This window comes from Nothobranchius furzeri, chromosome 12 (assembly GCF_043380555.1).
Source record: "Nothobranchius furzeri strain GRZ-AD chromosome 12, NfurGRZ-RIMD1, whole genome shotgun sequence".
Classification (NCBI taxonomy): Eukaryota; Metazoa; Chordata; class Actinopteri; order Cyprinodontiformes; family Nothobranchiidae; genus Nothobranchius; species Nothobranchius furzeri.
In genome coordinates, this window is record NC_091752.1 from 62295558 (window position 1) to 62310225 (window position 14668).

General features: G+C 44.0%; 1 protein-coding gene across 5 annotated transcripts in view; it reads right to left on the reverse strand.

Moving 5' to 3' along the window:
• The window catches only part of LOC107376417 (echinoderm microtubule-associated protein-like 4), a 72516-nt gene that overhangs the window by 15598 nt on the left and 42250 nt on the right, over nucleotides 1-14668 (reverse strand). For 3 of the 5 annotated variants that reach the window (XM_070542800.1, XM_070542798.1, XM_070542796.1), the window contains 6 exons: nucleotides 14473-14607; nucleotides 11738-11876; nucleotides 6895-7043; nucleotides 6612-6737; nucleotides 1635-1766; nucleotides 1495-1562 (listed from right to left, as the gene is read on the reverse strand). In XM_070542800.1, the coding sequence (XP_070398901.1) occupies nucleotides 1495-1562; nucleotides 1635-1766; nucleotides 6612-6737; nucleotides 6895-7043; nucleotides 11738-11876; nucleotides 14473-14607 (749 nt within the window). The remainder of the gene's footprint in view (nucleotides 1-1494; nucleotides 1563-1634; nucleotides 1767-6611; nucleotides 6738-6894; nucleotides 7044-11737; nucleotides 11877-14472; nucleotides 14608-14668) is intronic. The other 2 variants (XM_070542799.1, XM_070542797.1) reach the window with 1 other exon arrangement.

The window sequence follows — 14668 nt, forward strand, 5'->3', positions numbered from 1 at the left end:
TATCCCTCAATTGGAGAAGAGCCAATAAAAGTAAGTATGAAAAAAATGACATTTCTTTCTTAATCATTGGTTGCAAACATGTGAACCTTAACAGACTGCTTATATCGGAGATTTTTGATGCCGTCCGATATAATCCAATACTGTGTTTTTGGGCCGATATCGAATTACTTCTGATATCGGAACGAGACATCTCTAATATCCAATATTGTCTAACTCTTCATTTCCAATACTAATATAAACTGATACCAAAATATGTGGGGTACACAAAGGAGAAAAATAAGCATTAAGGTTGCTAACATCACATATCTCCCAACATGAATGCTTAAGCTTATCAGAGCAAAATTACAACCTCTTCAATTTAAGTTAGTAGTAGAAATAAAATGTCTTGTTTTAATCTGTCTCCAACAGCAGCTGAATGACATTCTCCTTGAGATAGTCCTGACCAACTATGGGACTTCAGGTAAGTAGAACGTTCATGATGGGTAAAAGTTTGATGAATAAGTTAATAAACAGTACAGGAGAATTAATGATTAAAAAGTTTAAATATTTTAGGTTTTGAAAACGGATCCAAGTGAGACATCACTGTTACAATCTTTGTTATACTGTCTGTGTGAAACATGACAGAGTGAGCACTCTTTACTGAGACCTATCACTGACGTAGTTTCGCTTTCCTCGGCTCCCAGCGTGTTTGCATCGTATGTTTAGGCAAAAGAGGGAATAAAGGGATCACGAACACGCAGATTTAGCTTTACACATCCGTGCCTTGGCATTTGCCTTTTTAAGTATAGACTGTTTAGGAAATGTTTGGACGTGTGTTAAAATGACTGAGGTGATAAGATATAAGCAGCGTGAGCATACACATGCCAAGTAAGGCTTATGCATGCTAAGTAAGGCTAAGTGTGACGCTAAGACATGTGTAATAGTAATGTATTTTTCTGTATATTGCAGTTACGGTGCTAAAACATTTACAAAGATCTTCATTTAAGCTAAACATGGCTACATGCTTTTAGGACAGCAGATCCTCGCTACACAGGGCAAAGTCCGAATTATTCACAAGCTGCGCCAAATAAAACAAAAATACCCCAAAAACTAAATCTCAGATCTATCATATTCTGGCATTTAGACAAAGGAGATGAAGCTGAAGAGTTTGTGTAATACGTGCATGGTATGTAAAAGTTGGGTCACATAAGGAGTAAAAACCGACACCAACAACATGTTCCAGTATTAGCCGATAATATCGGACATCACTGTCATAAATGACAATAATAATAAAAAAGGACAGCTTGGATGTGTTTTCCTTTTTATATTTTAATGCTTAGCTGAAGTATCGGATGGGGACTCGATACTCAAAGTCAAACGACTCGGATTGGAGCAAATATATGTGATCAGAACATCCCTAGTTTAGACCTAACCTTAGACCAGGGTTTACTTTTGGCCTGAGTTAGGTCAGCAGCAGGCCTGACTCTGTCAGAGATACCAACAAATGTCACTGACCTTCCCGAGTGTGTTCCTATGACGACCACAGCACCACTCGGATGGAAGTCTGCACAATGCCCATGTTCCTGAGAGACAAACAGCTGATTTCAGTCAACCAGTCAGCCATCCGTCATAGACCAGAGAGCTCCTGAACTCACCTCCAGAGACCGACTCCACAGCAGGCTGTGATCCACAGAGTTCCACAGGTAGACCAGTCGGTCCTGAGCACATGTCAGGAACAGATCTTTGGACGGATGAGTGGCCAAGCCCCACAGCTCATCTGTGTGTCCCTGAATGCATAACAGATATAGCGACACCCTGAACATCTGATTGTGTCCTAATCACCTGGGGCCTCATCCATTAAACTTTGGTCCCAATTGTTACTAAAACTTAAAAAATGACTTGTGCAAACCAATTCTCTGAACTACAAAGCTCTAGAGGTGCCTGATTAAACCCATTGACATCCAAATCGTGATTCTTACTTATAAACACTCAATTCAAAGAATCGATCCTGTCTGAAAGTCTTTATGTAAACTGCCGTATTTCAGTGTCCCTGAATGCACCTTTTGCTAGAGCTGGCGGTAGCTGTGGCTGCTCGCTGTGTGCTCCTACGCTGCAACCTGCAGAAAAATGACCTTCATTATCATCCTGTGAGTGTTTTATGAGTCAACAAGTAAGTCCCATTATGTTTTATAATGTTTATGCAACTTTTTAAATAATTTTCTTGAGCCTGTGTAAAATGACTGTGCTGTTAATGTTGAGGCATCTGTATATTTAGCGCCCCCAAGAGGTGGGGCATGGAGTGACATCACAGGAAGTACGACGTTTGTGGATATTTACATGAGGTTTGATGTCTGTATGTATATTCTTTATTTGTACTTCTCTCAACTTCTATGATAATATTTTGTAACACCAAGGAAGTTTATTCTGGAACCTTTTTAACTGTTGAAGCTTTGAGTTAAGTCACCGTTATTCTTGCTTCTAAATGTGAAATACGGGCTACTGAGGTTATGTTTAGTTGCAGATACAGTGTAAGGAAGCTTATCAAAAATGTAATCGTATTAGTGTTATAGATGTCTTTCTAAATTATTAAACCTGTGGACAAAAACAATGGTCTTCAGAGTCTCAATGGAAGAAAAGTGTGAGTCAGTGCTGCCAGCTTCTCGCAAGCCAAAACTGCCCAGTGTGCCTTTAAACGGCGTTATCCGGTTGAGTTTGTGTGTTGTTTCATGCCATGCATAAGTGATGCTTGTTAAGACTATGTTAAAAGTTTACGTAGGGGTGTGCATAGTTCACGATTCACAGTGAAAAGGAACTCAAAAGGCTAAAGACAGACGAGACAGACAATATGAAACAAATACTAGAGCTGAGGAAAATCATCTAATAATGGATGCATCAAGATGTGGACATAAACGATTCTGCACCGCTAAAGGGTTCGCCATAATCCATTATAGTGGAACACTTTTGTGCTGCAGCGTAGTCAGTTGTCTTTTATTTAGAGACACGGAGAAGTTAAAAGGAGAGAAATAGAAGACAGAAGTTTTTGTTCCACTTTATGCTTTTGGGGCGATGGTGGCACAATGTTGGATAAAAATAATGTAATTCTGTCAAACAGAGTTCATTAACCTTATCCACATTTATAAAGGTAAATAATTGGATGCATAAATGATGATTTTGTCTGGGAAAACATCTGGTGTTGTTTTGCTCCTGCTAGAAGGAAAAGTCGACCTTGTAAGCCTGCAGTCGTGTTATCACAACAAAGCTTCTCTGAATCTGGGCTGTGAAGGAGGAGGTTGGGTCAACTTTCAATGTGTGTGTGCCTCGTCATCTGTGAGTAAAACCTTTTGATGAGCTTCTGCTTGTTGGGAGACTAAACCGCCCCCCTGTTGTGTGTGTGGTTCTTTAGTCTCTCCCGGTTTTGCAAATTCTGATTATTGATTATTTGTGTTTATTGGTAAATGGTTTTAATAACAACAATATTATCTCTAACCCCCCTTGTGTGTTTTGGACTTTCTTTGAGGTACGCCTGGATTAAATAAATAAAAATACCCAACACACAGGAGTTAAGTGCTCGCCCGGTAATCAGAAGGTTGCAGGTTTGAGCCCCACTCAGTCCGTCGCTGTCATTGTGTCCTTGGGCACGACACTTAACCCACCTTGCCTGCTGGTGGTGGTCGGAGGGACCGGTGGCGCCTGTGTTTGGCAGCCTAGCTTCTGTCAGTGCACCTCAGGGCAGCTGTAGCTACAACATAGCTCATCACCACCAGTGTGTCAATGGCTGATTGTGTTGTAGAGTGCCTTGGGGGGTTCCAGGTCTCTGGAAGTCGCTACATCAAATACAGGCCATTTTGTTTCACGATGATAAACTGATGTTAAATTCAACTTAATGAAAAATTGGGAGAAAGCTTTGGTTGATTTTAGGTTACAGGAGATCTTGTTTCCCCATCTGCTCCTCCAGAGACAGCATGGACATGAGGAGAAGATAAAAGTCCCACAGGACAGGTTAGTGGACAGGTGGGTATTTAGCTGGTCAGTGAAGGAGATCCATCATCCAGCCCACAGCATCCAGCTGGTGTTATCAGCAAGAATAGAACAAACATCTCAGATATTCTTGGAAGTTTAGGATTTATTTTTATTTTTATTATTTCCTGCATTAAACAGAACTTGGTTCAGTCTCAGGAAAATGGTGACATTCTGAAAATCTAACTCAACAGCACATTTTGTTTAGTGATCTGACACTTTCAGATAATGAAATACAAGTCGACTTCTACATGTTTAGACTAGATCAGTAACAGAACTGAGCACACAGGAGCAGCTAAGCTGTTCCTGTTCAGTCCCTGACCCTGTGACCTGCCCAGAGCCTAAGCAGCTGTGTCACTTTTTCATAGTGTTCAGATATTTTGTCATTAATGAACAAAAAATGTCACAAAAACTATTGAATGCCTTTTAAAATAGCTTTTAATACAAAACCTTTCAAATAATTAAGTTGTGTTGATTATTTCTCCAAACAGGCAAAAACAGAAAGTCTCATAAGATGGAGACAATTTAAATAAAATACAAGCTAAAAGTGATGAAAGCACTAAATTCTAAATATTCTTAGTAAAAAATGTAAAAACTAAAATAACATTTTTCCTGCTTTCCTGGTTTATTGAATAAATTTTATGGGGATTTTTGCTCATAAATTTATGTTTGGCTTCAATAACTGCAGGTAAAATTATGTTTTGCTGCATTTTTTATTAAAAATATTAAAACAAGGTTGGAGGTTTATCCTTTATTCTCTGCCTCTGGAGCAGCTGATCCATGGGTCTGACGGCTGAGCAACACAAAGCAGAGACAATAAATCGTGTTTTATTACTAAATGAGACGATCATCTGAAACTGTTGAGGGACATGTGTTGAAACTAAATCACAGGAGATGTCCAGAGTTTGAAGCCTGTGTTCGTCATGTGTTCAGAAACGAACGGTGTTTAAAGAGCTAATTGCAGGTGATTTTTTTTCCCAATTCATATAAAATTCTGTTCAAAAATTCTATTAGAAAAAATTCTTTTAGATGTTTGGTTTTAAAATACGTAACAGCAGTTTTCTAGTAAAAGTGGTCTTTCTCTTGTTTCTAAATCGGAACCTCTGACGTAACCAAAGGGAGCTAGAAGCTAGGCGCCGCCTCAGCTCAGTGTGGAGAGTGGCTAGTTTTAGGGTAGGGAGGTCATGCAGGGTATCTGCAGGTTTACGGGAGCCAAATTTAAGACTTTTTAAGACCTTTTTTAAGGCCAATTTGACCAAATTTAAGCTATTTTTAAAATTAAATTTAAGCTATAATTTCCAGCTATTGCCTGGAACCGGTGCTAACCTATGTCGCCAACGTAGGATTAGCCATCCAGTTACCATTAAACTTGCACTTCCCCATGGCGCAAGCTCCCACTAGCTTAACCAGCTAACGTGCTTATCTAAAAAGCCCCCTTTCACAACCAGCTGAATGTGTACGATTCCGCTTTTGCCAACATCGTACACAAAAAAGCTGAACGCTAACTAGAAATTCAGGAAAATTTTATAGAAATAAAATAATCTTGTTTATTAGGTCTTTGGTAATTTAAGACATTTGAAAGCTGTATTTAAGGATTATTAGTCATTTTTAAGGATTTTTAAGACCTTAAATTTGGAAAAGCTAATTTAAGACTTTTTAAGGACTCGCGGATACCCTGTCATGTTATCCAGTCAGTGTGTGTGTGTGTTTACTAGTGTTGGATTGTTTGGATTGTGTTCAAGTTGATAAACTATACAGGGTGCGCCATTTATATGGATACACGGTAATAAAATGGGAATGGTTGGTGATATTAATGTTCTGTTTGTGCTACATTAGTATATGTGAGGGGGCAAACTTTTGGTGTCTGGGTCGGATCCAGCTCACAGAAGCCCGCATGAGCTCCAGAACCGGATGACAGGCGTCTCTCTCCCTCACTCTAAGCGCTAAACTCTGTTAGGTGAACAGATTTTAACGAGTATGAGACCGCTGACAGACACTCATTATTATTAACATTATATTAACTGACCGATACTATTTTAATTGTCTGGTACATGATGGTAATCTGTACTTTATTGTGATGCCAGCACACGAGTTTAAGCTAGCATGGTTAACTCACAAGCTGCTCCCCCGCTGCTTCTCTCTGCATTGGCCGATGGTTTCTCCCTCTGGTTTGTTTTTGCTCTCTGGGGCGTGCAGCAGACTCGTAAGTTATTACTCATAACTATTAAAGTAAATTGGACGTTACTGTCACCCACATTATTTTACTGAGGATGTTTTTCTGAAACCAGGTCTGTATATCCGGCGTCACTCCATCATCTTTAGCAGCAAGTCTTCAACCATCTGCAGCTGCTGCTTTAAGTGCGTTGCGAGCTACCTGTAGCTTGGGAGCGGCATGTTGGAGACCCATGCACTAGATACACTTATGCTAAACTAAAGATTGTATTTTTAAATAAAATGGTTCAAAATTACATATCTGGAAGAAAAAGAATACGTGCACAGTTGATGTCGATTTTTAAGTAAACGTTTTTTAACTTTGCCCCAGCTTTTCATTTCGGCCCTGGTCTAAAGGGTCACCTGTTTGTTTCTTGTAGCATCATGAGGTCATGAAATCTCACCTGCACCTCCATCATAAAGCCATCGTTGAACGTCCCTCTCAGGATGAAATTACGAGAGGTACCGACCAGAAACTCTTCCCCCTTTCCCTCAGACAGCGCTCTGATGGTCCCGTACTGGCCGGGAACCTGTAGATGAACAAAGATCTGATGGATCAATACTTTGGAGTTCTGTTCAGATGGATGACAGACAACGTGTGTGTGTGTGTGTGTGTGTGTGTGTGTGTGTGTGTGTGTGTGTGTGTGTGTGTGTGTGTGTGTGTGTGTGTGTGCGCGTGGACATCACCTCAATGTCTCGGTCCATTCTCAGTTCATGGTCCCACAGAATGATCTTTCTATCCTTCCCTCCTCCAGTCAGCAAAGTGCCGCTTCTCATCTCACACATACAGAAGACACTTCCCTGATGACCTCTGACCTGACGACTGATGTGAAAGGCTGAGAACACAAACACAGGTGACCTTCAGGAGGCAAGCCAAAGTGCAGCTGACCAGGTGTCCACTTATAGTGGGTGACAGATTACAGATACAGCGGGTACAGAAAGCATTCGGAGCCTTGTCTGTGTTTTACTCCGTTACGTTGCAGCCATTCGTCTTTTCCACATTAACATACACACATCACCCATATTGACATATAAACGCTGAATGTTTGAAATTTGTGCAGATTTACTAAAAAAAAGGGAAAACAGAAATATCACATGGTCCTAAGTATTCAGACCCTCTGCCCAGTATTTAGTAGAAGCACCTCTGAGCTAACACAGCCATGAGTCTTCTCGGTAAAGATGCAACAAGTTTCTTACACCTGGACTTGAGGATCTTCTGCTATTCCTCTTTGTAGATCCTCTCCAGTTCTGTCAGGTAGGATGGTGAACACAGGTGGATGGCCATTTTAGGTCTCTTCAGAGATGCTCACTTGGGTTAAGGTTAGGGTCGTTGTCATGTTGGACGGTAAACCTTCGACCCAGTCTGAGGTCCTGAGCTCTCTTGTCCAGGATATGCCTGTAGTGTAATGAGCGTCTTGATGGCGGCTCTCGTGGTCTGCCTGTACCCGTTTTTGTTCTACATGTTTGTGTGTGTAACCTTGGACAGGCTGGACTGCGGAGACAAATTTCTATGCTTCAGGACACTGACAATAAAGTTGATTCTGAATCTTGGCCGCATTCATCGTTCCCTTAATTGCAGCCAGTCATCCTGACCCTGCAGCTGAAAAATACCCCCACAGCATGATGCTGCCACCACCATGCTTCACTGTGGGGACTGTATTGGACAAGTGATGAGCATTCTCTGGTTTTCTCCACACATACCGCATAGAATTAAGGCCAGAAAGTTCCATCTTGGTCTCCTCAGACCAGAGAATCTTATTTCTTACCATCTCAGGGACCTTCAGGTGTCATTTAGCAAACTCCATGAGAGCTTTCATGTGTCTTGCACTGAGGCTTCCCACGGGCCACACTGCCATAAAGCCCTGACTTGTAGAGGGCTGCAGTGATGGTTGACCTTCTTCAACTTACTTCCATCTCCTGACTGCATCTCCGGAGCTCAGCCTCAGTGATCTTTGGGTTCTTCTTTACCCCTCTCACCAAGGATCTTCTCCCCCCATATCTCAGTTTGGCCAGACAGCCTGCTCTAGGGAGAGTTCTGGTCATCACAAACATCTTCCATTTAAGGATTATGGAGGCCACTGGGCGCTTAGGAACCTTAAGTGCAGCAGAGATGTTTTTTTATAACCTTGGCCAGATCAGTGACTTGCCACAATTCTGCCTCTGAGCTCTTCAGGCTGTTCCTTTGACCTCATGGATCTCCTTTGCTCTGACATGCATTGTGAGCTGTAAGATCTTATATAGACAGGAGCGTGGCTTTCTTAATCAGGTCCAATCAGTAGAATCGAACACAGCTGGACTCCAATGAAGGTGTAGGACCATCTCAAGGATGATCAGAAGAAATGGAAAGCATCCATCCACTTTCAGCCGCTTATCCGGGGTTGGGTCGCGGGGGCAGCAGCCTACGTAGAGGCCCAGACTTCCCTCTCCCCAGCCACTTGGGCCAACTCAGGATCCACTGATTTCCCTCTTTCCTATTCACTCTCTCTTTCTTTCTTTACATTGTTTAATCATAATAGTTTATTTTTTTTTTGCTCATTTAAATATATTTTAATCATTTTCTAAATTCTTTTTTATATTTTTACATGTTTAGTTTTTGTGAAGCGCCTCTTGATTTTTATCTTGAGGCACTATGGAAAAGATCTTCTCTTCTTCTTCTCCTCCGGGGGAATCCCAAGGTGTTCCCTGGCCAGCCGAGGGACAAAATCCCTCCAGAGTGTCCTGGGTCTCCGTTGGGTCTGCTCTCAGTTGGACGTGCCCAGAAAACCTCACCAGGAGGAGGCGTCCTGACCAGATGCCCGAGCTACCTCAACTGGCTTCTCCCGACGTGGAGGAGCCAATGTTTGACTGAGACAATCAAACGGTCCCCATCACTGGCAGCAGGTTGAAGACTCATTTTTATAGGACGCCTTTCTCCTAATGCTTTTGGTTTCTGGTTTTTATTCTTGGGTTTGATTTCTTTTAACAACTTAATTTTAATATTTTTAATCGAAATTTTGTTTCATTTGCATTTTATTGTTCTCTGTAACGGCTATGTTCTTAATTTTGTTTTTATGACTTGCTACCACTTTTTATCTTTGTAACTTTTCCCGTTCGGCACCTTGGGCCCCCTTTGAGGGTGGAGGAACTACATATATAAATAAAGCATGGTGCTGATAATGATGAGCCCCTCCCAGATGGGCAGCACTAATCTGCCTATAGATCTCATGCACCATCTTCCCCTCACTCATGAAAAACACCCCGAGATACTTAATCTTCTCCACTTGGGGCAGGGCCTCATCCCTGACCCGGAGAAGGCATTCTACCCTTTTCTGACTCAAGACCATGGTCTCGGATTTAGAGGGGCTGATTCTCATCCCAGCTGCTTCACACTCGCCTGCAAACCGCTCCAGTGAGAGCTGGAAATCACGCTCGGATGAAGCCAACAGGACCACATCATCTGCAAAAAATAGAGACCTGATCCTCGGGTCACCAAAACGGATCTCCTCAGTACCCTGGCTGCTCCTAGAAATCCTGTCCATGAAAGTTATGATCAGAATCGGTGACGAAGGGCAGCCTTGGCGGAGTCCAACTCTCACCGGGAACGAGCCCGACTTACTGCCGGCAATGCGGACCAAGCTCTGACACCGGTCATACAGGGACCTAACAGCCCGTATCAGAGGGCCTGGTACCCCATACTCCCGGAGTACCCCCCACAGGGCCCCCCGAGGGACACGGTCAAACGCTTTCTCCAAATCCACAAAACACACGTAGACTGGTTGGACAAATTCCCACGCACCCTCCAGGACCCCCCCTAAGGGTATAGAGCTGGTCCAGTGTTCCACGACCAGGACGAAAACCACATAGCTCCTCCTGACTCCGAGGTTCGACAGTCCATCCGACCCTCCTCTCCAGAACCCTGAACGGACCTTACCAGGGAGGCTCAGGGGCATGATCCCCCCCGTAGTTGGAACACACCCTGCAGTCTCCCTTTTAAATAGAGGAAATGGAAAGCACCTGAATTAAATAGTGTCACAGCAAAGGGACTGAATACTTAGGACCATGTGATATGTGTTTTTCTGTCAATATGGGTGTGTGTGTGTGAGTGAATTAACTGATTTCAGCAAATACCTGCAATATAACCAAGAGTTGAAAAATTGACGGGGGTCTGAATAGTTTCCAAACCAACTGTAAATTTGCCAATTTTACTTGTTAGAAACCTGAGAAATGGTGGCATCAAATGTCCTTCAGGTGGAGCGACCAGCTGATGTTCCGTTGATAACTTGTCACTTTAACTCTTCAGGTGGCACCTGCTACTACTGTTCAGTTATCTGTGGGGAGTTCTTTCTGCTGTCATCTTCTTGGCCTCGAGCAAAGACCCAGAGGTGAGGAACGGGTTCATGAGACGGAGCAGCAGCTGAAGGGGGAGGCAGGAGCGTATCCACCTTCAGGAGCTCTGTACCATCAGCTGTTCACTCATCAGGTCCCTTTGGATCACCGTTGTGGTGGACAGCTTCTCTTGTATGGCACCGGACTGCCAGTTTCCCCTCATCCCAGTCACAAGTCACTCAGGAGAGTTATAAGTCAGCAGCATAAAGACCCCGATAAACCTGCTGGGTACCGGCACTAGTCCTGACTTTAGAGCTCTTTACCATCCAGAACCAGAACCTACGGAACGCCACGTCTTTCCGGATCAGCTGATTAAAGGCTCCTCTGGCCAGTAAATCATTTATGCTTAAAAGAGGCTTTTTACCCGATCTGGGCCCTTTTATGGTCGTTTTTAATTTTATTGTGAAACACTTTGTGCATATCTTCTGACCGTGTTTGACAAATAAAATGAAATTACAAGGTTTTTTTTTGGTTTTTTTAACCTTTTTAGACCAAACGAAGATGGGTGCAGTTCCTGCAGTAACCAGCAGGGGGCAGCGTTCCATAAAGGAAAAGCCTCAGGTTCTTCTGAAGACTTGCTGCAGTTTGAATCAACATTTAGAGCTTGTTGTAGCTGTGCCATCCTGCAGGTGTAGCATGTTTCCTGCTCCAGAACACCTGGATTACATGGTTTAATCACCTCTCCACCACCCTTAGGTCAATCACTCATTAATCTAACGGATGACACCAACAGGACTGGAGATGAAGACCTCTGGTCTAGTTTAAACTGCGGTCTGAGCTTTGCATAACTGAACAGGTCCTTTTGTTCTGACACACGAGCGCTTTCAGCCAGTTTCTGCTATCCGACTCCGTGGAAAAAGCAAATATCGTTTTATTTTGGCCCAAATCCAGAAGAACCTGTTGAACAAGATGAGACTAAAACCATCAGTGAAACTGGGCCAAATCCCTCCCAGCTGTGGTTTCAGCTCACTCAGGAGAACTGGTCTCGGATCAGTGGGACAAGTTCTGACAGAACAGGGAATGATCAGAATTACAGACACATGAAAACGGATTCAGGATCCACCCGACCCCCAAGACCTAAACCCAGAACGTTTCTGCAGTGTGATCCAACCGGACCCAGTCAGAACCAGTCCAGTTCCAACAAACAGCAGTCTGTGGCTCCCACCTTTCAGACCCTTTCCAGAGTTGGTGTCTGAGGAGCTCCTGGTCCAGACCAGCAGGTCTCCAGCAGAATCTCCAGCCAGGATGTCTCCGGTACTCAGGAAGGCCAGACACTGGACAAACTTGGGCTTCTCATATTTCTGCTGACAGAAAAGGACCAGATTAGACCAGAACCAGATCCAGTTGGGAATGAGAGTCATGAACCAGGACCAGATGCAGGTCTGACATCAGAACTGATCCAGGACATGTTGGACTTGAACCAGTATACCAGTGTGGACCTGGTGGGTCTAAAGAACTGGTCCATGTCCAGTCCTTTGTTCTCAGAAAGGTGGAGCTTCCTGTCACTTTCCGGTTTAAATTCCTCATGTTGTTTAAATCTGGACTCGGGAAATCTGGCTCCAGATCTTTTTCCTCAAATCCCGTTTTTACTACTTTAGTTTTAAGTAGTAGTGAAAACTAGCAGGTGACATACCCCAGAATAGCGTAACAATCAAGGCCTTCTCCCCCCACGGCACTGATGAAACAGAGTGCCAACGACCTAAAAGCTGCTTTCACTATGGTGTCTGGTTTCCTCACGCCTCCTCTCGACTGTCATAGGTGTCCATTCTCCTGTTCTCATGAATGTCTTGGCTCATTACAAATCTTAACCCATTGTTGTATGGACACAGTGATCAACACCAGCTTTGGCAACCCGTTTAAACATTTAATCTGCAGTCAGACATCTCTGTAACTCTTATTTTATAGAGCAACAATTACACTTTTCCAACACTAACTGTATCCTTATCAGTCAAACTTGCAAATGAAGACACGAACAGCTACGTTGCTACTAGTAGAAATTATTTTTAAGGATGTCCACAACAACACCTGCAAAGGAAGTTTGAGACATTTCAGAATCCCACGGCAGACTGGATGTTTGTTCCTGACGTCTACATTCACATCTCCTATCCTAGCAGCCCGATCCTGTACCACTGTGTGTGTGTGTGTGTGTGTGTGTGTGTGTGTGTGTGTGTGTGTGTGTGTGTGTGTGTGTGTGTGTGTGTGTGTGTGTGTGTGTGTGTGTGTGTGTGTGTGATCAGATCAGCCGTGCGTGTGTGTGTGTGTGTGTGTGAGATCAGATCAGCCGTGTGTGTGTGTGTGTGTGTGTGTGTGTGAGATCAGATTAGCTGTGTGTGTGTGTGTTTGTGTGTGTGAGATCAGGGGTGTGTGTGTGTGTGTGTGTGTGTGTGTGTGTGTGTGAGATCAGATCAGCTGTGTGTGTGTGTGTGTGTGTGTGTGTGTGTGTGTGTGCAGATCAGCCACGCGTGCGCGTGTGTGTGTGTGTGAGATCAGATCAGCCGCGCGCGCGCGCGTGTGTGTGTGTGTGAGATCAGATCAACCGCACGCGTGTGTGTGTGTGTGTTTGTGTGTGTGAGATCAGGTGTGTGTGTGTGTGTGTGTGTGTGTGTGTGTGAGATCAGATCAGCTGTGTGTGTGTGTGTGTGTGTGTGTGAGAGAGAGAGAGATCAGATCAGCCGTGTGTGTGTGTGTGTGTGTGTGTGTGTGTGTGTGTGTGTGTGTGTGTGTGTGTGTGTGTGTGTGTGTGAGAGAGAGAGAGATCAGATCAGCCGTGTGTGTGTGTGTGTGTGTGTGTGTGTGTGTGTGTGTGTGTGTGTGTGTGTGTGTGTGTGTGTGTGAGAGAGAGAGAGATCAGATCAGCCGTGTGTGTGTGTGTGTGTGTGTGTGTGTGTGTGTGTGTGTGTGTGTGTGTGTGTGTGTGTGTGTGTGTGTGTGTGTGTGTGTGTGTGTGTGTGTGTGTGTGTGATCAGATCAGGCATGTGTGATATTTAGAACTGACACAACAACAACACACAATATAAATTAGATCTCCATATTAAACGTTTCCCTTGAGCCCACTTGTGTACATTAAATAATAATAAATTATAATAAATAAGTCATAAATAATAAATGCACATGTTTAGAAGTGAAAGGCCTGCTGAGAAAGACCGTATTAACCCTTGAAGCTCCAAAGTTCATTTTACAAAAAGCCTTTCTAGGTTCAACAGCTACAATCCACGGAGAGCTGTGAAAACAAGTTTTAAAGGACAAAAACTAACTTTGAACTATTAGAGCCTGTTGGTCATATTTACCCCGTTTCATATTCCACACTCTGCCTTTTAATCCTCGCTGGAGTTAGGATGTGTCCAGATCTAGCTGCCTGTCCCGTCCTCACCCCTCTGTGGCGCTCCTCTCTTCAGATGTTTACACCACCCCTCTCCCCGCTGTCACTGTGATCGGCGGTGCACTGCACCCCCCCACCTCAGTCTCACAGCAATCAGAGGTCTGCTACGTGTGTATGTGTGTGTGTGTGCCCGCCATAAGCACACACTTAGCTGTTTTTAGCAACTCGGGGACCTGCGGGCACAGTCTGCAAGTCGCTCCGTGTCACTCTGGCTCCTCCAAGAGAACCGTTTTGTTTGTGACCGACGCATCACTACTTGGTTGAAAGCTAACGGAGCTGAGAGGAGAAGTTTCTAGAATGTCTTCCCAGTCAGCAGTAGCTTTTTCCTTAAACCTCGTCAGACCTAGCTGGAGGATCTCGTCCCGATGGTCCGACTGCTCGGGCTCTGGAGAAGTGGGGAGCCTCTGAGGCTTCAGCCGCTTGATTCAGACGCTTCTGCTCTAGAACGTTCCGCTGCTTTTCAGTTTCATTTCAAACAAACACGAACGAGTCACTATGGAAACAGATGGACGTCATCTCACCCCAAAGATTCCCTGTTTTCGACACAGTGTGTTCCCGTTCCAAGTCCAGAAGAATATGTGGGACTTCCCACAGGTGATGATGATGTCCGGGTCGGTGGGGTGGAACTCCACAGCCAGGACCACCTCGTTAGTGGTCTGTCATGACACCACAGACCAGTTAGAGCCAGCTCCAGCATCAGATGGTCAACGTGTTCAA